This window comes from Arvicanthis niloticus, chromosome X (assembly GCF_011762505.2).
Source record: "Arvicanthis niloticus isolate mArvNil1 chromosome X, mArvNil1.pat.X, whole genome shotgun sequence".
Classification (NCBI taxonomy): Eukaryota; Metazoa; Chordata; class Mammalia; order Rodentia; family Muridae; genus Arvicanthis; species Arvicanthis niloticus.
Window position 1 is genome coordinate 59,933,878 of NC_047679.1, and position 17,704 is coordinate 59,951,581.

Below are 17,704 nucleotides of genomic sequence, written 5' to 3' on the forward strand. Positions count from 1 at the left end.
ACTTTTCCCAGTATAGGGAATATATATGATGCAGTAAGCATAAAGAAAGGAAGCATCCAGGTTGATGGTTGATGGGTAAGATAGGACAACTGCCCTAAATTTAGATTATTATGGCTGGGATATTGACACACAGACCACTGACTGGACTCAGCAACTGGTTAGTTAGGGATGCTTGTTAAGTTAGCTCTTTTTGTTTGTCTACCAATTTATTCCTGCTGGATGACCTACATATTTACCTGATTAAATTGTTTTTGCCTGAATTGGGTCACTAACTTCTGATCTGTTTCTCTCCTTATCAGAGATGAGGATAGGCAAGGGTACTTGAATACAAGAGAGAGGTGAGGTAAGTAGTCAATCTTTCTTCTAGCAACATTAAGACGTCTGTGAAATGAATGTGGTATGGGTGACACTGGTCATTTATGAGGAAAGAGTATTTTTATCCTTCTATCCCAGGCTTTGGCCTTAAAGTTCAACAGGTCTGAAAGTATATATGTATTTTTCAGAGAAGGATAATACCCTAGGAAACTGGCTCACAGTGCTCATACTCACAAGGGACAGATTTGCATCAGGACGCCAATTTAATAATTTATAGTACAGAAAAGAACTGCCAAATGGACTGAGATGTGTGTTGGCCTGTCAGCTTAGTTTCTTTTCAGTAAGGATGCCAAATCAAAAAAACTAAATTAACAACAGATTGGAGCTGGATAAATCTATGCAATCAGAATTAAGAGGAGGACTGCAAGGTCAAGCTTGTTTCATTACATAGTTCAGTCAGGAAGAATACCCTATTTCATTGCCAGTCCTCACAAGTCATGGTCCTATCATCAATCAACCCAGGCTCTTAGTTTCTAATGCTAAAACCATTTCTTTTTCATCCCTCAACACCCTTGTGACTTTTTATTGGACATCCCTGTGTACTGGGCCTAGCTCCACCTAGGTCTCTAACGGTTCTGGTTTTCTAAGATGCAAAATGGTTTTCGTTGCAAAATGAGCTGTTGCAGTTTCCAGGTTGCCCTCCTACAAAAACGTGGTCTTCCATTTCCTTCTTTCATCAGTCTTATCTGTGAATCAAAATGCTACTCTTTGACTTAACCCACAAGTATTTATGTTTTTCTTCTTTACTATGGTTATTACCCAGAAAGTTCGTTGCAGCTGCAGGCTGCAAATTTGAAGTGTGGTTCTTTCACATGCCTGTAGAGGTTTATACTAGTTTGTAAGCCTTGTTTCTCAGAATTTTTCTGAAACTTAGCTGAAAGTGTTGTTTCTAAGTGTGTGGTATTTACTTGCATATTTTTGACGATCCCAGAGACATTGTGAAGAATCATTGTGAAGACTCCTATTACACTGGAAAAAGATCTGTGATCAATCATGCTTTTCATTTATTTACATGTACATTCTTTGAGAATTTATTTAGTCACCCACTTGCACACTTTTCATTTAAACAACACTTACAGAAATGCTTTGTTTGCAATATAAAAATAATCTAGACATAGCCTTTGCTCTCAGTTTGGTACAGTTTTCAGTATAGCAAAGGCACAAAACAAGTTAAGTACACATTAAAATGTGAATCTAGAAGTGGTCTGATCGAGATGAGGATGATCTAGATTGAGTGGAAAGTTTAGACTGAGATAGTCCTGTTAGTTTTGATGTGTATTTTGAAGTTTCTTCAGCTTTTGCCTGCCAGAATTCAAAGAGCAGCAGTGTTCCAGTTCTTAGGTAAATTTTTTAAAAAATATATTTGGCTTGGAAGTCTTATCTTGACCCAAAAACCTACTGGATTTAGTAAGAAAAACATTCAGGTTGTGGTGGAAGGAAATAAGGTGGGTAACAGTTAAGAAGGCAAAGATATATTAGCTGTTTGCGCAGTACAAATGAAATAAAGAAAAATCACACTCGACTAACGTCATCTGCTCAAGGGACTTACCTTCATTCTGTGCAAGTAAGGTTTCTGTGGTGAGACACTAATGTGCTCTACTTCCTCTTTCAACACTATTTTTTTTTCAGTTATCAGCAGGATATGTGCTTGCTGCCCAGAGCTGTACATTTTTACTCCCATCTCTTTGCAAATATACAAGTTTCCTTATCCCAGTTCAGCATCACGGTAAGTTCTAGCCCAGCACCTGTAACTTTGGGGTTCTGTTTGGGAGGATTGGTGGAGACAGGAAGATCAAGACAGGGGTATATATGAAGGCAGTGTTTTGAATAAGATGGTCTCTGGTTTGTCGTCTCAGGATTCTTACAGAGGGAACAAATGTGATTACCTTTGAGTCTAGCCAGAGTTCAAAGTGAAGTATAATGTGATCAGCCTCCATTGTTACAATAGCAGTATGGAGGATGTGATATAACTCACTGCTTGCTAAAGGGGCTTTTTCTGTAGAGTTGACAAGGAATAGTGGATGCCACAAAAGGTAAGTACAGGGTTGTATTTAGTCTCATTTGGGACAATTCGACATATTATCCAATAAAACAGGATTTGAAGTTGTGTTGTGTATAATTTATCTAGTTGCATACAAAAAATTAGGTTTAAGCTCTTAATGGTAAGCCTAGCTTACAGAGATACTGAGACAAATAGTATTTTTCTCTAGCATAAAGGAAGAATGTCCGATGATGTACTTTGGAGCTAAAAGGTCTATATAGATAAAAATCCCTTATGATACAGTCAAATTATCTGAGTCAGTGAGATGAAACCACTTAAGAACAGTCAGGTAATGAGTGACAAAAATTACAGCTAGAATCTGAGTCTTAGAACACATGTTCATTTTCTCTTATCGAAGGCTGTGTCTTTCAGAAATCATATAAAAATACCTATGACCATTTTGATTATCAGAGTTTGTTCAGAGGTATTCCTTGATTTTTTTTAACAGTCATTGTTGTTCTAACTTCAATATTTCAAGATAGCAGAGTCCAAATGTGAGACACTTATCTTTTCAGTGAATGCACTTTAGAGTGGAACTAGCAGTAGTGAGTCAAAAGCCAGCTTCTCTAGGGAGTTTGTAATGGTAGAGAGTGTGCTTGGATAATTCCAGAATTAGTCCACATACAATAATGCTGACTTTGTCCTACTTTTCAGGAGAAGAGAGTCTTGATTTGTAGAATTCTTCAAGTGGGGATATTTTCTGTTTGTTTATTTAAATAGATAGAGAGAGTCATTATATTTACTAATTAGAGAACTTATGCAAAACTAAAATACAGGGTACATGGATATGCAAATATATATAGGGTTTCTAATTGTCTAAACTATACTGATTATCAGGCCATAAATTTAGGACAGTTGCTTTTTATAATGTTTCTTGCTGAATCCATTTCCTTTTTTGGCCTAACATAGTTCTTTTTAGGGCCTAATTGAGAAAGTTGTTCAGTTTGAACTCTATGGGCTACTAAATCAAAGTAGTGGAGAAACAAAGAACTCCACGTGAATGAGCACAGTTTTGGGGGAACACTGGGGGTGGTACTTGGTGGCTGTATTTGAAATAAGTGATGTGGCATCCTATGAAGCCTGTGCCATGGTTCTAACAAAGAACACAGAGATGTTTGCTGTGAAACCACAGTACGGTCAATTTTTCATAATCAGGGCAATGGTTGGGTAGGGAGTTCTACTGTGTATTTTAATTAAATTATCCCAAAAGTTTACTTGATGTTCAGATCAGGATTTTAAAGCCATTGGTTTCTTCAAGAAACAAAAAAAAATTAATGTAAGGTTGATGTTGTAAGGAACCAAATCCTGGACTAAGAACAATCTACCCATTGCATTGGTACTTTGTAACTATAGTGTATGTTGACACCAAGAAGAATGTGGACATGTGTACTTTCAGCATTTTTATTAAAATAGTGATTTTGTTTTTTTCCACATCTCTAGTTCTATCTCTTTTTCAATTTTTATAAGACAACAAGTCCACAGGCTACCCCTACTATCAAGGAAAATAGAAGTAGTTATGATATATATGTTTGCTAAGTTGTTTTGGTTTCTTAATGACAAGAGGTTAAAGAGAGAAGGAGAGCTGAGAGGGTGAAGAGCCATGGAGCTCATACTTAGGGAATGAATAGAGCTTAATCCCAGAACTGACTTTCCATACTGAGTCCATTGCTTAATAGTTTTGAAAAAATGCGATTACTTATTTGAGTGCTAGTATCCTCAAGTTTCAATGAAATGATTCACTAATACTATCATTTGTAATCATCATTCTACAATGATTTTTTGATCATTACATACACATGTCTATAATGCTCTAAGTATATTTGCTTATCAGGGGTAGTGGCTGCATCAGGATCTGGCAAAGGCAGTAGTGTTAGGGGTAGTGACCATAATAGACAAGGTAAGTTAGAGCTAGAACAGAGATAAAGACCATTGAGTTCAATTGCCATATTTTAATAATATAGAAATTAAAAATGGGCTTATTACAACAATGTAGAGAATTGGTATTTGACTAGTAGAATCATAGTCTTTTTGATCCAAGTGTAGTATTTTTAAAAAATATTCTTCTGTTTTCAGTTTTCCCTATCCTACAAGTCTTGCTCAACTCAACAATCCTTCTATCAAAGCCAAAATTTAAATGTACAAAATTTTCTATCTGCAATCTACTGCAATTTGAGCCCATATGCAGAACTTCATGAAAAAATCCTTGATTTTGATAAGACACCTGGTGGGACTACCCTGAGACCTGGTGGGCAGTCATTTGTCTTATATGTGTAGAGAATATAGATAAAAGTGCTAGAACTACATCCAAGAAGTGCAGTGTCTTTATTGTTAAGGAGAATATATTCCATATAAATGGCATCTGAGAATATTTTTCTTCCATGAAAAAACTTGTTTAGAAAGGAGAGTTTCAGGTTTTTCTAGTTCTGTGAAGACATCTTATTACAAATCAAATTGCAATACTTCTCAGACTTGTGAAAATAAAATTAATCCTGCTGAGAGTCAATTTCCCGATCTGTTAAAGGTATAATAATAAAACTCCTAATTCCTACAAAAATATTGATATACATAAGAATAGCATTGGGTAACTTATAGGAAACACAGAGACTTGGATTTACTATTTTACTATGAGTTAAAGACAAATCTCATATCATAATTATATAGATATGCTTGAGTTGTCTCTTTGTGAAAACTGAATATTAGGGAGGGGAGCTTAATTTTGGTACCTCTTAAAATCTTGGCCTCAGCATTAGTGAATTAGACTAAAGAGCCTGATATAAACACTTAAGAGCACAAATTTTGAAGCAAAACTTATTTTTACAAAACTATAGTGCTAAATGATGGGATCCTACTTAAGCTTATAAGATTCCTGCTAGAAATAGAAAACTGGAATTATAGGCTTTTAATTTCTTTTTTTCATGTTTTATTTTATATTTTATTTACACTTCAGATGCCATCCCCTTTCCCCATTCCCCCCCTTAGAAAACCCCTATGGGCTTTTAATTTCTTATGTGTACTAATTTCTTGAAGTTTAATCTCATTTATCTCAAGAGAAGGAAAGTGAAAGATTATGGTTTTTGACTGGGAAAGTAGCTCATGTGACAGACATTCTTAAATGTTTTTAACATATGCCTGCACTATATACTCTTGCTTGCAAAAGTTCCTACTCCCTGTCTAGACCTTTGTTCAATATGGATGAATTATATATACTGTTCTAAGATATACAATCTTTCTATAAAAGGAGTACATTTTCATAGTGAAATCTGCAAATACAGTAAGAGTTGGAAGAAGAGAAAAGCCAAAGTACAGTTCCTCAGTGCTGGAGAAAAATAAGGGCTGAAGTGGGCCCCTGAGACAGGAGGGAATGATTGACCTCTGAGAGAAAGGATTTTATCATGGAGAGTATATATATGAGTATATATATATATATATATATATATATATATATATATATATACTCATATATATATATATATATATATATATATATATATATATATATATGAATGATATGTCTTGGATCAGTTACCATGGTACATTTTGAGTCAAGTTTAGTGTTGATGTTAGAAAGAAATGTCCATGGAAAAGATAGAAATTGGTGAATCTTGACAGAGAGAACAAATATCAAAAGCACCAGCATAAGAAAGAGGTAAATTTCATAATATTTTATTTCTTTAGTGCATCTTTCATGGCATGTTTTTAAAAGTATATGATCATGAATCACTCTTATGTTCTCTCACATATGACTACAAAGTTCTTTTTAAAAGACTTATTATTATTATTTTAAATTTTATGTGCCTGTTTATATGCACACCACATGCACATGTACATGTGCAGGTCAGAAGAGGGCATTAGATCTCCTGGAACTGAAGTAATGTATGCTTGTTAGCTTACATGTGTGTACTGAGAGTCAAACTTAGGATATCTGTAAGAACAAGTGCTCTTAACTGTTCAGCCATCTCTTCAGTCCACTGATGCAAACTTCTTGAAAATATCAGGCAAGTAAATTCTTCTCCAGAATTTGTTATTCAACTCACCTATCCTCAGCAGTTAGCATATATCATATAAACATAAAAATATCTGTTCTCTAGATTAAATTACTAATTAAGTCCCAGATGAATATCATTAATAACAATTAATAACAATTAGTTCATATTGGCATGCTGTGGAAGAAAAGGTGCAACTACAATTTTGAAAGAATTCTATAGTATAAATAGAATAGTCAACATTTCAGGCAAACAAGGCTTGACTTTATTTGTTCCCAGACACCGCCTTAATTTTCATCCCTATCTCTGTTTCTATAGAGACCAACTAGAGAGTAGAAACATCTCAACTCAACTACCATCTTCACTCAGTTGAGATCCTGTATATCCTAGAATTTTATAGAAGCAGGAGAACATGGCACAAAGACCAGTAAGAGGCCAACTTACCAGACTATTGATTTGAGTACTAATATAAAATAATCTTGTGGCCATTTATCAAGACCCTAATTTTTTTCTTGAATCCATTGTTTTGTTACCAAAATCTATGGTATCTGTTCTATTTACCTTACAGGTATAAAGATTTCTTATCACCCATACTCTTCACCTCAATTCATATGATATGGTGATTTTTATAGATATTTTAGAGATTTCTTCAATTATTTCTCTAAAAGATTCCTCTAGTGAGCTTCAGAGGAAAAATATTTGTGAAGACTTGGTGTTTTCCACAAAATTTACCCCAGGACCCATAGGACTGGATTCTGCTTCAAAAGTCCATGGGGTGGGGGGTGTGGAAAGGTAAATAAATACACAGAGTCATTTCCCTTTTGAACTTGCTTTCTAGGTGTAAAGAGCTTCGAGATGTACAGATTGAGTGTTTATATTGCCATTCTGAGTCCCCAAAGCAGATAAGAAAACATTTGCTAGTAAAATGAAGCAAGTATACATATCTGTGATACTTTTATAATGTTCAACAAATATTTTTTAAAGAATAAAAAGCCATGAGAATCTTATTTCAAGGACTGTTTTTTTAAGCCTCTACAGGCCTGACTTTCCTAAGCAGTAAAGGGTACACTCAGGAGAGTCTAATAATCCAAATGAGAAAACCCATTTTTTATTTTTTTTAGGGAAGCAGCAGGTAACTAAAGTGGACTAGTTGATAACCTCATAACCTCAAGACTTTTGCAAAATGCTTTGAGTTTAGAGCTTTGAACCACTTACAGACAAAATTTCTTTGAATACTTAATAGCCACATGGTGATGGATAAAACACTCTTTTATGGCACCAATGAAGTTAATAACAGGATGAACAGCGTGGTGAGCAAAGGATTAAGTGCTGATGCTACAAAGATTAAGAAAAAAGAACTTGTAATGATAAATAGAATTCACATGAAAGCTCAAACAGTAAAGCTTCTCTGACCTCCAAACCAAGACTGAGAGTAGCTAGATGTATAAAGACATGGAATGAGGCCATTCTGAATAGAGGGATCAACAGGTGCAGAAAAGGGAAGCACACACTCAGGAATGAATCACGAATTTCACATCTCTTCATGAGACAGGAACCAAAAATATGTCTAGGTTAAAGGAGAGCAATGTTGGTAATGTAAGTAGGGGAAGCTACCCTGAGATTGAGAGAGCAAGGGAAAAGGAGAAATGCGGCTAGAGTGGCAGTGCTAGAGAACAGTACCAAAAACCAGAGAGAATGAGGGGCACCCTGGATACTTTTGTCTTAGTAGATTTGTAGACTGCTTTTATTTCTTAAATTTCAGAATGACACAAATTCTTCAGAGAAGGCGAGGTGTTCCTGTTCCAATGTGTTACATTTCTGTTGAACCAAGAATAAATTCCCCATCTCTCCCCGGCAGGGGATTTTATACTTAATTTTTACTAAGGAGATGAGGGAAACCTCTTACTATTTCCTTTTCTGTTTGTTCTGTTTAGAGAAGAGTTTTGGTAACCAGGTCATGAGAATCTAAATTTGTGACTAATTGTGAATTTCTGAGTTGTATATGTGACAGATTCAGAGGCACACAAACCCATAATAAAAAAAAGGTGCAACTGGCCTTATGCTTTCTCTTTTGACCAAACTGAGCTCTGCTATTTAACTCTGGGGTGTGATGCTCTGTTAACAAGTGAAACTGTCTGGACTGGTAAAACAAACAAACAAAAAACCAAAACCCAGCAAATACCCATATGTTCGTTAAGTATAAAAGTGGAAGTGGGATTCTATTGGGCTTGAGGTGTTCTTAGTTCTTGAAACTGTAGTGTGCTGGCTGCTCCCTTTGCTCTCTGGAAACCTCTGCATAGGTAACAACAAGTGACAACAGAAGTAATGCCAGCATCGAAATTAGCATGGTTGTTTGGAAGGATTCATTTTTACTCAGTTCAACAAGGCAGAGAGCTTTCACCATGGTGGATAGAAAACAGAGACAGAGCTCATCATCAGTGACTAACATCATTTAGTCAGGCTTTGCCTCCTAACATTTTCAGAGCACTACAAGCTGGGGACATAGAATTTGACATATGAACCAACGAGGGGAATTTCCTTTTGAATCTGTGAAAATGGTGGATAAGCTATCTACATTTTAAAGTCACATCTAGTTCCAGGGAGTCAAGAGACAAAGTTCCTTAAGACTTGGAACAACCCTACAAAAGAGTATGCTTTTTTTTTTTTTTTTTCCCACTGTGGTGGTTTGAATGACACCCACTTAGTGACCAAGACTGGAAGGTTTTGAGAAGAATGAGGAGGTATGGCCTTGTTGAAGTAGGTATGACCTTGTTGAAGGGGGTATGTCACTGGGATTGAGCACTAAGATTTCAAAAGCCCATGGCAGGCTTAGTATCTGTATCTGTGTCTGTGTCTGTGTCTGTGTCTGTGTCTGTGTCTGTCTGTGTCTGTCTCTGTCTCTGTCTCTGTTGTTGTCTCTCTGTCTCTGTCCCTCTGTCTTTCTGTCTCTGTCTCTCTCACTCTCTGCCTGCTGCCTATAGATCAGGATATAAGGCTCTCAGCTACTGCTTCAGTTACATGTTTGTTTATTTCTCACTATGATGAGCATGTACCAACTCTCTAAAGTTGTAATCAAGCTTCCTATTAAATGAATTTTTAACAAGAGTGGCCTTAGTAATGGTGTCTCTTTACAGTAGAACACTGATTAAGTCAACCTCCAAGTTCACTAAATCTCTCTAAACATCAGTCTCTCCATCTGTTATATAATAAAAATAATATATGTCAATTATTATATTTTTAATAATAATAATAATAATAATAATAATTTATACTAGTAAATTATATAACACATGTGGATACTTTTTTTTTGCTGATCCTGGTCTACAATCTTCATGGTTAAAATATGATTTTCTCCCTTTTACCTTTGAGTACCACTCTATTTGAAGTCCTCCATAAACAAACAGGATGACTACATTACTGTTTATGACATATCACCAATGATAGGTCAAGTATATTTACATATGAAAGAGAAGAGTAGGCAAAGTGAAAGTACTTAGGTTCTTTTCTTTCTGTGAAATTGTCACTTGGGGTTCTGTTATGTTATTCCATCTCTGTGTATGACAATGGGGCTGAAAATGGTATCAGATACCATTAGTCCACAAAGAAAGAGAACTTAAAACTACAATACTCCATTGTAGTAAATATACGCAACAGGTAACAGAATAAAAGTAAAAATGTAAGAATCCAGTTCCTATCAGAAACAACTTCCGGGCTTCCTTCCTTTCTTTCTACCTTCCTTTTTCCCTTCCTTCCTTTCTTCATTCCTTCTTTTCTTCCTTCCTTCCTTCCTTCCTTCCTTCCTTCCTTCCTTCCTTCCTCCCTTCCTCCCTTCCTCCCTTCCTCCCTTCCTCCCTTCCTCCCTTCCTTCCTTCCTTTCTTCCTTTCTTCTTACCTTTTTATTTCTTTTTTTCTTCCCCTTGAAACTTTGAATAAAATAATCATCTTTGCAATCTGATAAAAGGGATGCTTATGTAATTTGTTGTGGGGAGGGAAATGAAGATTGAGAGGAATATCTGTAGAGATTAAAACACCTCCCACTTGAATTCTCAGATCTTTAATTTATCAATTTCTCTTTAGTACTAGCTTCTTTTTCCTGTATTATGTATAGGCTTAATCGTTGATTTTCAAAGATCCTTCCTAATCTAAGATTTTATAAGGTAGTTAAAATAAGATAATAAATCTGTTGCTACTTCCCATTGTCTTCTGCAGGTAACATCTACAATTCTGTGCAGAACTTGAGAAGCCCTACAGATTACTTTGTTTTCTACACCTTAACATAACACATAACTAAAACAACAATGAATCATCATATGATATAAAATGTCTAAAGTTTTGTTCTTATAATGATTACTTTAATATTCATTCAAAATTCAATTTTAAGTTGTTCTCAAAAAGTAGTTTGGATAGCCTGTTTTACTGGTATTAGGGCAATGTTCACCATGACTATTAGATAATGTGTCCTCTGCTGACATTGTGCCAATATAGGATTCTTTTAAAAAATGTTAAATATTTTTTGAGATTATAATTATATAATTTTCCCTTTTCCCTTTCCTTCCTCCAATCCCTTTAATGTATTCACCTTACTTTCTCTAAAAATTCATGCTCTTTTTGATATTGTTGTTGAGGTTGTGTGCTTTTAAATACATAAATATAACCTGCTCAGTCCATATAATGAAAATTGTATATATATGTTTTCAGGACTAACCATTTGATATTGGATAACCAATTAGTCTGTCCTTCCTAGAAAAAACTTATTTCTCTGCTCATTACTGCTAGTAGTTTTTTTTTGGGGGGGGGGAATCATCTAGAATTATGAAGGGTTATGGCCTCATGAATTTTCCCCTTCCACATTAGAGGTGCTGTCCCAATTCTGCTCATGTTTAGGCAATGATGTTGATAAGACTTCATGGGTAAAAATTCTTTGATGTTTCTAAAAACAGTCTTACAGCAAACTTTCTGTTCCTATGACTCTTACAGTCTGCCTACTCCCTCTTTCTCAGTGATCCCTGAGCCTTAAGATGAAAGAGTTGTACTGAAGTTGGGGTTCACAACTCTGTATTTTTTTTTCTGGTTGTGGTTTTCTTCAATGGTCTCTTTATTGCAAAGTGAGTTGTCCTTGATGAGGGGTGAGGGATACACTTATCTGTAGCAGGACAAATATTTAAAATGTTAGATATGATAGTGGTGTAGTGAGTGGTCAGCTGTAGTTTCTTCTCCACAATTCATGGCTTCACTATCCTGGAGTAGTTGACTAGTTTCCAGCACCAGATACGATTTCCCTCCTATTGAGTGAGTAGGTCTTACATCCAAATTAATACCAAGGTATGCATGCCAATATTTACTGTACCTTTGGGATTATTATGTCATGTTGGTTGTTAATGTTATTCATAAGTATCATATCTATCAGTTGCTCTCTTTCTTTGGAAGCTTGTGTGGTGCCTTCTGGTACCATGAATGCTAGTTTTGATGGAGGAGCTTTCAGATACAGCTCAGATACAACTCATGTTCTCTGGGTGTTGTGTCCAAAGTGTTTAGTGTCTTCAGAAATATAGACTTACCTCCTACCTCTGTTAAGCAAGGGAAACAGCAATTAGCCTATAATGTTTTGAGAGTCTCTTGACTATCCCTAAGCATCATCTCAAAAAAAAAAGCCTCAAAAAACAAAAAATCAAAAAAATGCTTCTCATACCTGGCATTGGCTTTTGATAGATAGTATATGTCACCTGGGGGGAGAATTATCAGGCTGGAATTTAAATTTTCATTTAAATTTTATATTTATATGTATACAGACTAATGTATATAATGGTGTAGGATTCTTCAGAGAGGGAGACCTGAGCACTATACTTCCAAAATTACAAGAAGAAAATATTCATAGTTCAGTACGTGAAATTACATATTATTGAAATATTTCATGTAAGTTGATAATGGAACACAAGCACAGGGAGATAGACCAACTTCAAGAGGACTCAAGTAGTGAGCTATTATGATAAAATAATGAAAAGGTCATATTCCCACATTCCCCAAGTTAGCCAGGTGCAAACTCAAGACAGTTTCTAATGCTGGAGAAGGGAGTTTGAGGAATATATTTAAATGCCACAATGTCTTTGATATGATAAGAAGAGTATAAGAAATATGTCAGGGCACATTTCCACCATTTCTTAACTGATTTACTGTACAATGTTGGGTCAGAAATGCATCTTCTTTGAGCCACTTTTTTATTAATCTATGTGTTATCTCTAAATGGAATATTCTATATCTCAGTATAAAAGAGAGCCTGAGATATTCACTAAAGTATTAGTTAACCATTGTGCTTTTTAACTTTGTGTGTGTGTTTTTTTGCAGAAGCCATAATTCCACAGTTTTTCTTGATGAACATACTGAGATATTCAAGATGGGCAGCAATAGTACCAGCACTGCTGAGAGTAATTGCAATGTCACTTATTTGACATTTCAGTATTCTTTGTATGCAACCACCTACATCTTCATATTCATTCCGGGTCTCCTGGCTAACAGTGCAGCCCTGTGGGTTCTGTGCCGCTTCATCAGCAAGAAGAACAAGGCCATCATCTTCATGATCAACCTCTCAGTGGCAGACCTTGCTCATGTCCTGTCCTTACCTCTTCGGATTTACTATTATATCAATCGTCACTGGCCGTTCCAGAGGGCCCTTTGCCTGCTTTGCTTCTATCTGAAATATCTCAACATGTATGCCAGCATTTTTTTCTTGACCTTCATTAGCCTTCAGAGGTGCCTCTTTCTCCTCAAGCCATTCAGAGCTAGAAACTGGAAGCGTAGGTACGACGTGGGAATCAGTGCTGTCATCTGGATTGTTGTAGGGACTGCCTGTTTGCCATTTCCCATCCTGAGAAGTGCTGGCTTAGCCAATAACACAGAATCTTGCTTTGCTGATCTTGGGTACAAACAGATGGATGCAATGGTTCTGGTAACCATGGTTACAATTGCTGAGCTTGCTGGATTTGTGATTCCAGTTATCACCATTGCCTGTTGTACCTGGAAAACAACCATATCCTTGAAACACCCACCGATTGCTTTTCAAGGAGTAGGTGAAAGAAAAAAAGCATTAAGGATGGTTTTCATGTGTGCTGCAGTCTTCGTTATCTGCTTCACTCCTTATCACATTAACTTCATCTTTTACACCATGGTGAAGGAAAGCATCATTACCAGTTGTCCCATTGTGAAAAGTACCCTGTATTTCCATCCATTTTCCCTGTGCCTTGCAAGTCTCTGTTGTCTTTTGGACCCAATTCTTTATTATTTCATGGCTTCAGAGTTTCGTGACCAACTGTCTCGCCATGGTAGCTCTGTTATCCGTTCTCGTCTCATGAGCAGGGAGAGTGGTTCATCAATGGTTAGCTAAAATGAGATAATTCTTCAGTTAGATTCTCTTTACCTAATGTTCTGTGGCCTATTTTAAAGTCAGGAATTGCCAGGCAAAAAATTTCTTTAATTGAATCTTGGAAATAGCAGAAATAAATTTTATTGTGTGATGGTTGTGGTCTCCACAGATGATGGAGGCATAATGTGAAAAAATGTGGGAGTATAGAGAAAGATGGTATCCATGTGCTTCCAATTTAAAATTTATGGCATTATATTAGTCATAAGTCCCAGATAAAGTTAAAGTTTTTAACAGATGTTTTCATCTAAATATTTTTGAATGTATGTATTTAAATTTGTCTTCTGTAAATAGAATAATACTGAGATACAAGATGTATATTAATCTCTACAGAAAAGTAAATGTCTTCCATGGAATAATTTTATTTCTGAATGAAGTAAAGATTCAAGTTTTTCTAAAATATAAAACACAGACAATATGATACCAAAGTTAAAACAATGTGTGAATGAATTTTAGCATTGCACTCTTGCTACTGAATGAAGGGCATGAAAATCCACTCCTTGGATGTTTATAGATGTCTATAGTTTTCTAGGTTGGCAGTTTGCTATATATTATTACAAAGAACATCTCATCTTTTCCAATACAAGCGACAATAAACGTGGAAATTGCAAATAGAAATGAATAAATGTAACAGCCGAGAGGTTAAACAACTTGCCTCAGGATTAAATGTTAAGTATACAAGGCATATGCTTATACTATTCCCTCTGCTTATATTTTATACTTATTAGGTCAGTACTAAGTTTGAATTGAATGCTGAAGACATAAACTGAAGATAAGCATAGAAAATATAGATCATTTTAACACAATTTTCTTGGGCTCATCGAAAAATCCATAGGTTGGGGATTAGCATGATTCTGGATAGAGTCTTCTGTGATAAAGATATTGTCCTATTAGAGTAATCATCTGTATAGTCATGATGAGAAGAATCCCAGTAGTTCATTATTTCAAAGTCCATTTTATAGCTTAATATAAGCCATGCAAAGCCCATAAATGGAAAACTATGAAACTGAGCTACATTTTAGAAAATGTAGGTTTCCTTTTAAGAATTTTCCTTTAAATTTTTTTTTTACACATTACTATCTGTCACTAAATAAAATCTCAGGGGTTTTCAGATATCATAACTCATACAATTGCACTAGAAACAGATGTATTATCACATTGTGAATAAATATGAGGAAAATATGTGAATTTATCATTTCAGGAAAGTTTCAGATACTATTTTAAGTATTCATATAGTTGATACAAATACAACAGACCCCTCAGCTTCTCAGGTTGACAATTCACTGGTATTTTAAGTCTAAAATTAACAGAGTGTAGACATTTTGTGTGTAGGCAAGAAAAGGAAGTGGTAGTCCTTAGAACATGCATTTGTGTAGACTAAGGAAGAGGAAGGGACCACCAAAAGGAGGAATTAAAAAGAACATTTCTTGGTTTTGGGACATGAGATAGTTCTGTAACTATAATGTAATAAAGTGTTTTTTTTTAAATTGAAACTATGCATGATTTATCAACTTGAATATATAAACACTGCTTTAGAAAGTTCTCAGTGTGTTTGGAATTAATGGTAACATCACAATCATTGTACAGAGTGTATAATTCTTAAGAGAAGGATTTTAAAAAATATTCACTTGGATTCTTCTATATTTTTGTAGAGAAAGAAAAATCAGCTGTCACCGTTAGCCCTTTATATGTCTTCTAGCAAGTGTTTGGAAGAAAAGTAGTGCTTTCTGCAGTTCACTGAATAGCATGTAAATTAAATTTGGCCCGCATTTAAAAGGAATATTTGGACTTTTTACAGCTGTGAATTTCTAATGTGGTCACAGAAAAAAAAATGATAATATCTAAGCAAGCAATGATTGGTTTTGGACTTCAAAGGCTGGGAAACATTACATAATCCAAGGAGGAAACTGATGATTGAAACGATGAGATTATTTTATGCGAGGATTCTGAAATGCAAAAGAAGATGGTTACAGCTAGTAATTCTTCAATTTAACTTTCTATATTTAAGTAAAATGCAACTAGCAAAATTATTTTAAGGCATTACATTTGATAGTACTATCATTGCCTTGATTATGTTTATCACAGAGATATGAGGTCAGAAGAAGGGAACAGCTAATGATACAGCCTTATATTGGCTTTTAAAAACCTCAATTCTAAATGCAACTGCCCTACAGTATCCCAAACTATTTGTAAAAGAACTGTTAAAGTCTACTTACAGATCATATAGAATCCTAGAACACTGAGTACTTCTGATAGTTTATAAAAAACTACAAATATCATAACTCATAACAATTTATATATATTTAAATGCAGATTCTGCATGATTAGATATGCAGTTTAGTTTTCTTTAGGAGAAATGTATTTTATTTTTTAAAGTGTTGTTTACTCTTTTTTATAAAGTAGTAAATGCTGGAAAAGCATGGAAATATATGTTTCAATCCACTATTTGAGAACGTTTTTGTCAATGTCCGCCTATCCTAATGATGGAAACAGTAACTAGCAATCAACATCATAGTTGGCTAGAAATTTAGAAAGAAGCAATTAATAAGGTGATTAAGTTAAAGGTTTAGAATGAGAGGACCTCAAATGCCAGGCATTGCACATGCAGTGTTAGGTGGTAGACTGACACAAGGCTGAGCATGAAAATTGTGGAAGTATAAACAATGATCGAAAGACAAACTGTGGGGTAAATATATATTCTTGTTTACTCATTCATTCTGAGGCATAGTTTCTCAAGGCAATGTCACACATGTATGTTTGAATAATCAGAGAGATACAAAAGAAATAGTGATCATTTACTCAGTATACAACATGAGGAGTTTTATATAGATTATTACACTTATTATTTATAATACCATCATGTATGTACCATAATGACCCCCCACTTTTCAGACTGGAAGAAGTCAAAAAGACAATCTTATACTTAAGTTATAGCCTATGCTTCTAGGCACAATGAAACCCACTTTTTTGTATTCTAACTGAAAAAAAAAGCATCAATGGCATCTCACAGGAAGAATATATATTTAATAACTTATAGGGCTATGATTTTCAATTCTGGAATTTGAAGTTTAGAGGTGACCTCCCTAATCAATGTACTTCTAAAATATACCTTATTATAGCTGAATAAATTTTATAGAAAATGTTTATTTGTCTTTGAAGGCAGAATTTCACTATGTATCTCTGGCTGCTCTGGAACTTGCAGGCTTTCACTATATACACTAGGATGGCCTTTAACTCACAGAGATCCACCTGTTTCTGCATTATAACCACTGGGATAAAAGGTGTCTGTCATGCCTGGCAATTTTTTTTATTATTTTAAAAGTGATACTTATCTTTTCAAAAATATTTTTATTAATAATTTTATTTGTTTACATTTCAAATGTTATCCTCCTACCCTGTCTCCCCTCCTAGAGCCTCTAAACTCCTTCCCCTCCCCTTTGCCTTTGAGAGGGTGCTCTCTTACTCACGTACCCACTCCTGCCTCACCTATCTAGTACCTCCCTTCTCTGGGGTATTAAGCATCTACAGGACCAAGCGCCTCCCTTCCCAATGATGCAGGTTCATATGTAGCTGGAACCATGGACCAGCCCATGTATACTCTGGTTGGTGATTTAGTCACTGAGAGCTCTGAAGGGTCCAATTAGTTGATACTGTTGTTCTTATGGGGTTGCAATTCTTTATAGCTCCTTCAGTCCTGCCCCTATCTCTTCCCAGGCTCAGTTCAATGGTTGGCTGTGAGTATTGGCATCTGTCTTAGTCCGCTGCTGGCAGAGCCTCTCAGAGGACAGCCATACCAGGCTCCTGTCTGCAAGCACATCTTGGCATCAGCAATAGTGACTGGGTTTAGTGTCTGCAGATGGAATGGATAGCAGAGTAGAGCAGTCTCTGGAT

General features: G+C 35.5%; 1 protein-coding gene across 2 annotated transcripts; it reads left to right on the plus strand.

The window, feature by feature from the left end:
• The first annotated feature begins 291 nt into the window (after positions 1–291).
• P2ry10 (P2Y receptor family member 10) lies at positions 292–16,930 on the plus strand. Of its 2 annotated transcripts, XM_076918328.1 has the most exons (3): positions 292–343; positions 2,005–2,101; positions 12,742–16,930. In XM_076918328.1, exon 3 carries the CDS (start codon positions 12,791–12,793, stop codon positions 13,775–13,777), a length of 987 nt encoding a protein of 328 aa, XP_076774443.1. In that variant the 5' UTR covers positions 292–343; positions 2,005–2,101; positions 12,742–12,790; the 3' UTR covers positions 13,778–16,930. The 2 variants fall into 2 exon arrangements, with proteins under 2 accessions (XP_076774443.1, XP_034341691.1); XM_034485800.2 differs by lacking the exon at positions 292–343 and having other exon boundaries at positions 1,900–2,101.
• Positions 16,931–17,704: the final 774 nt, after the last annotated feature.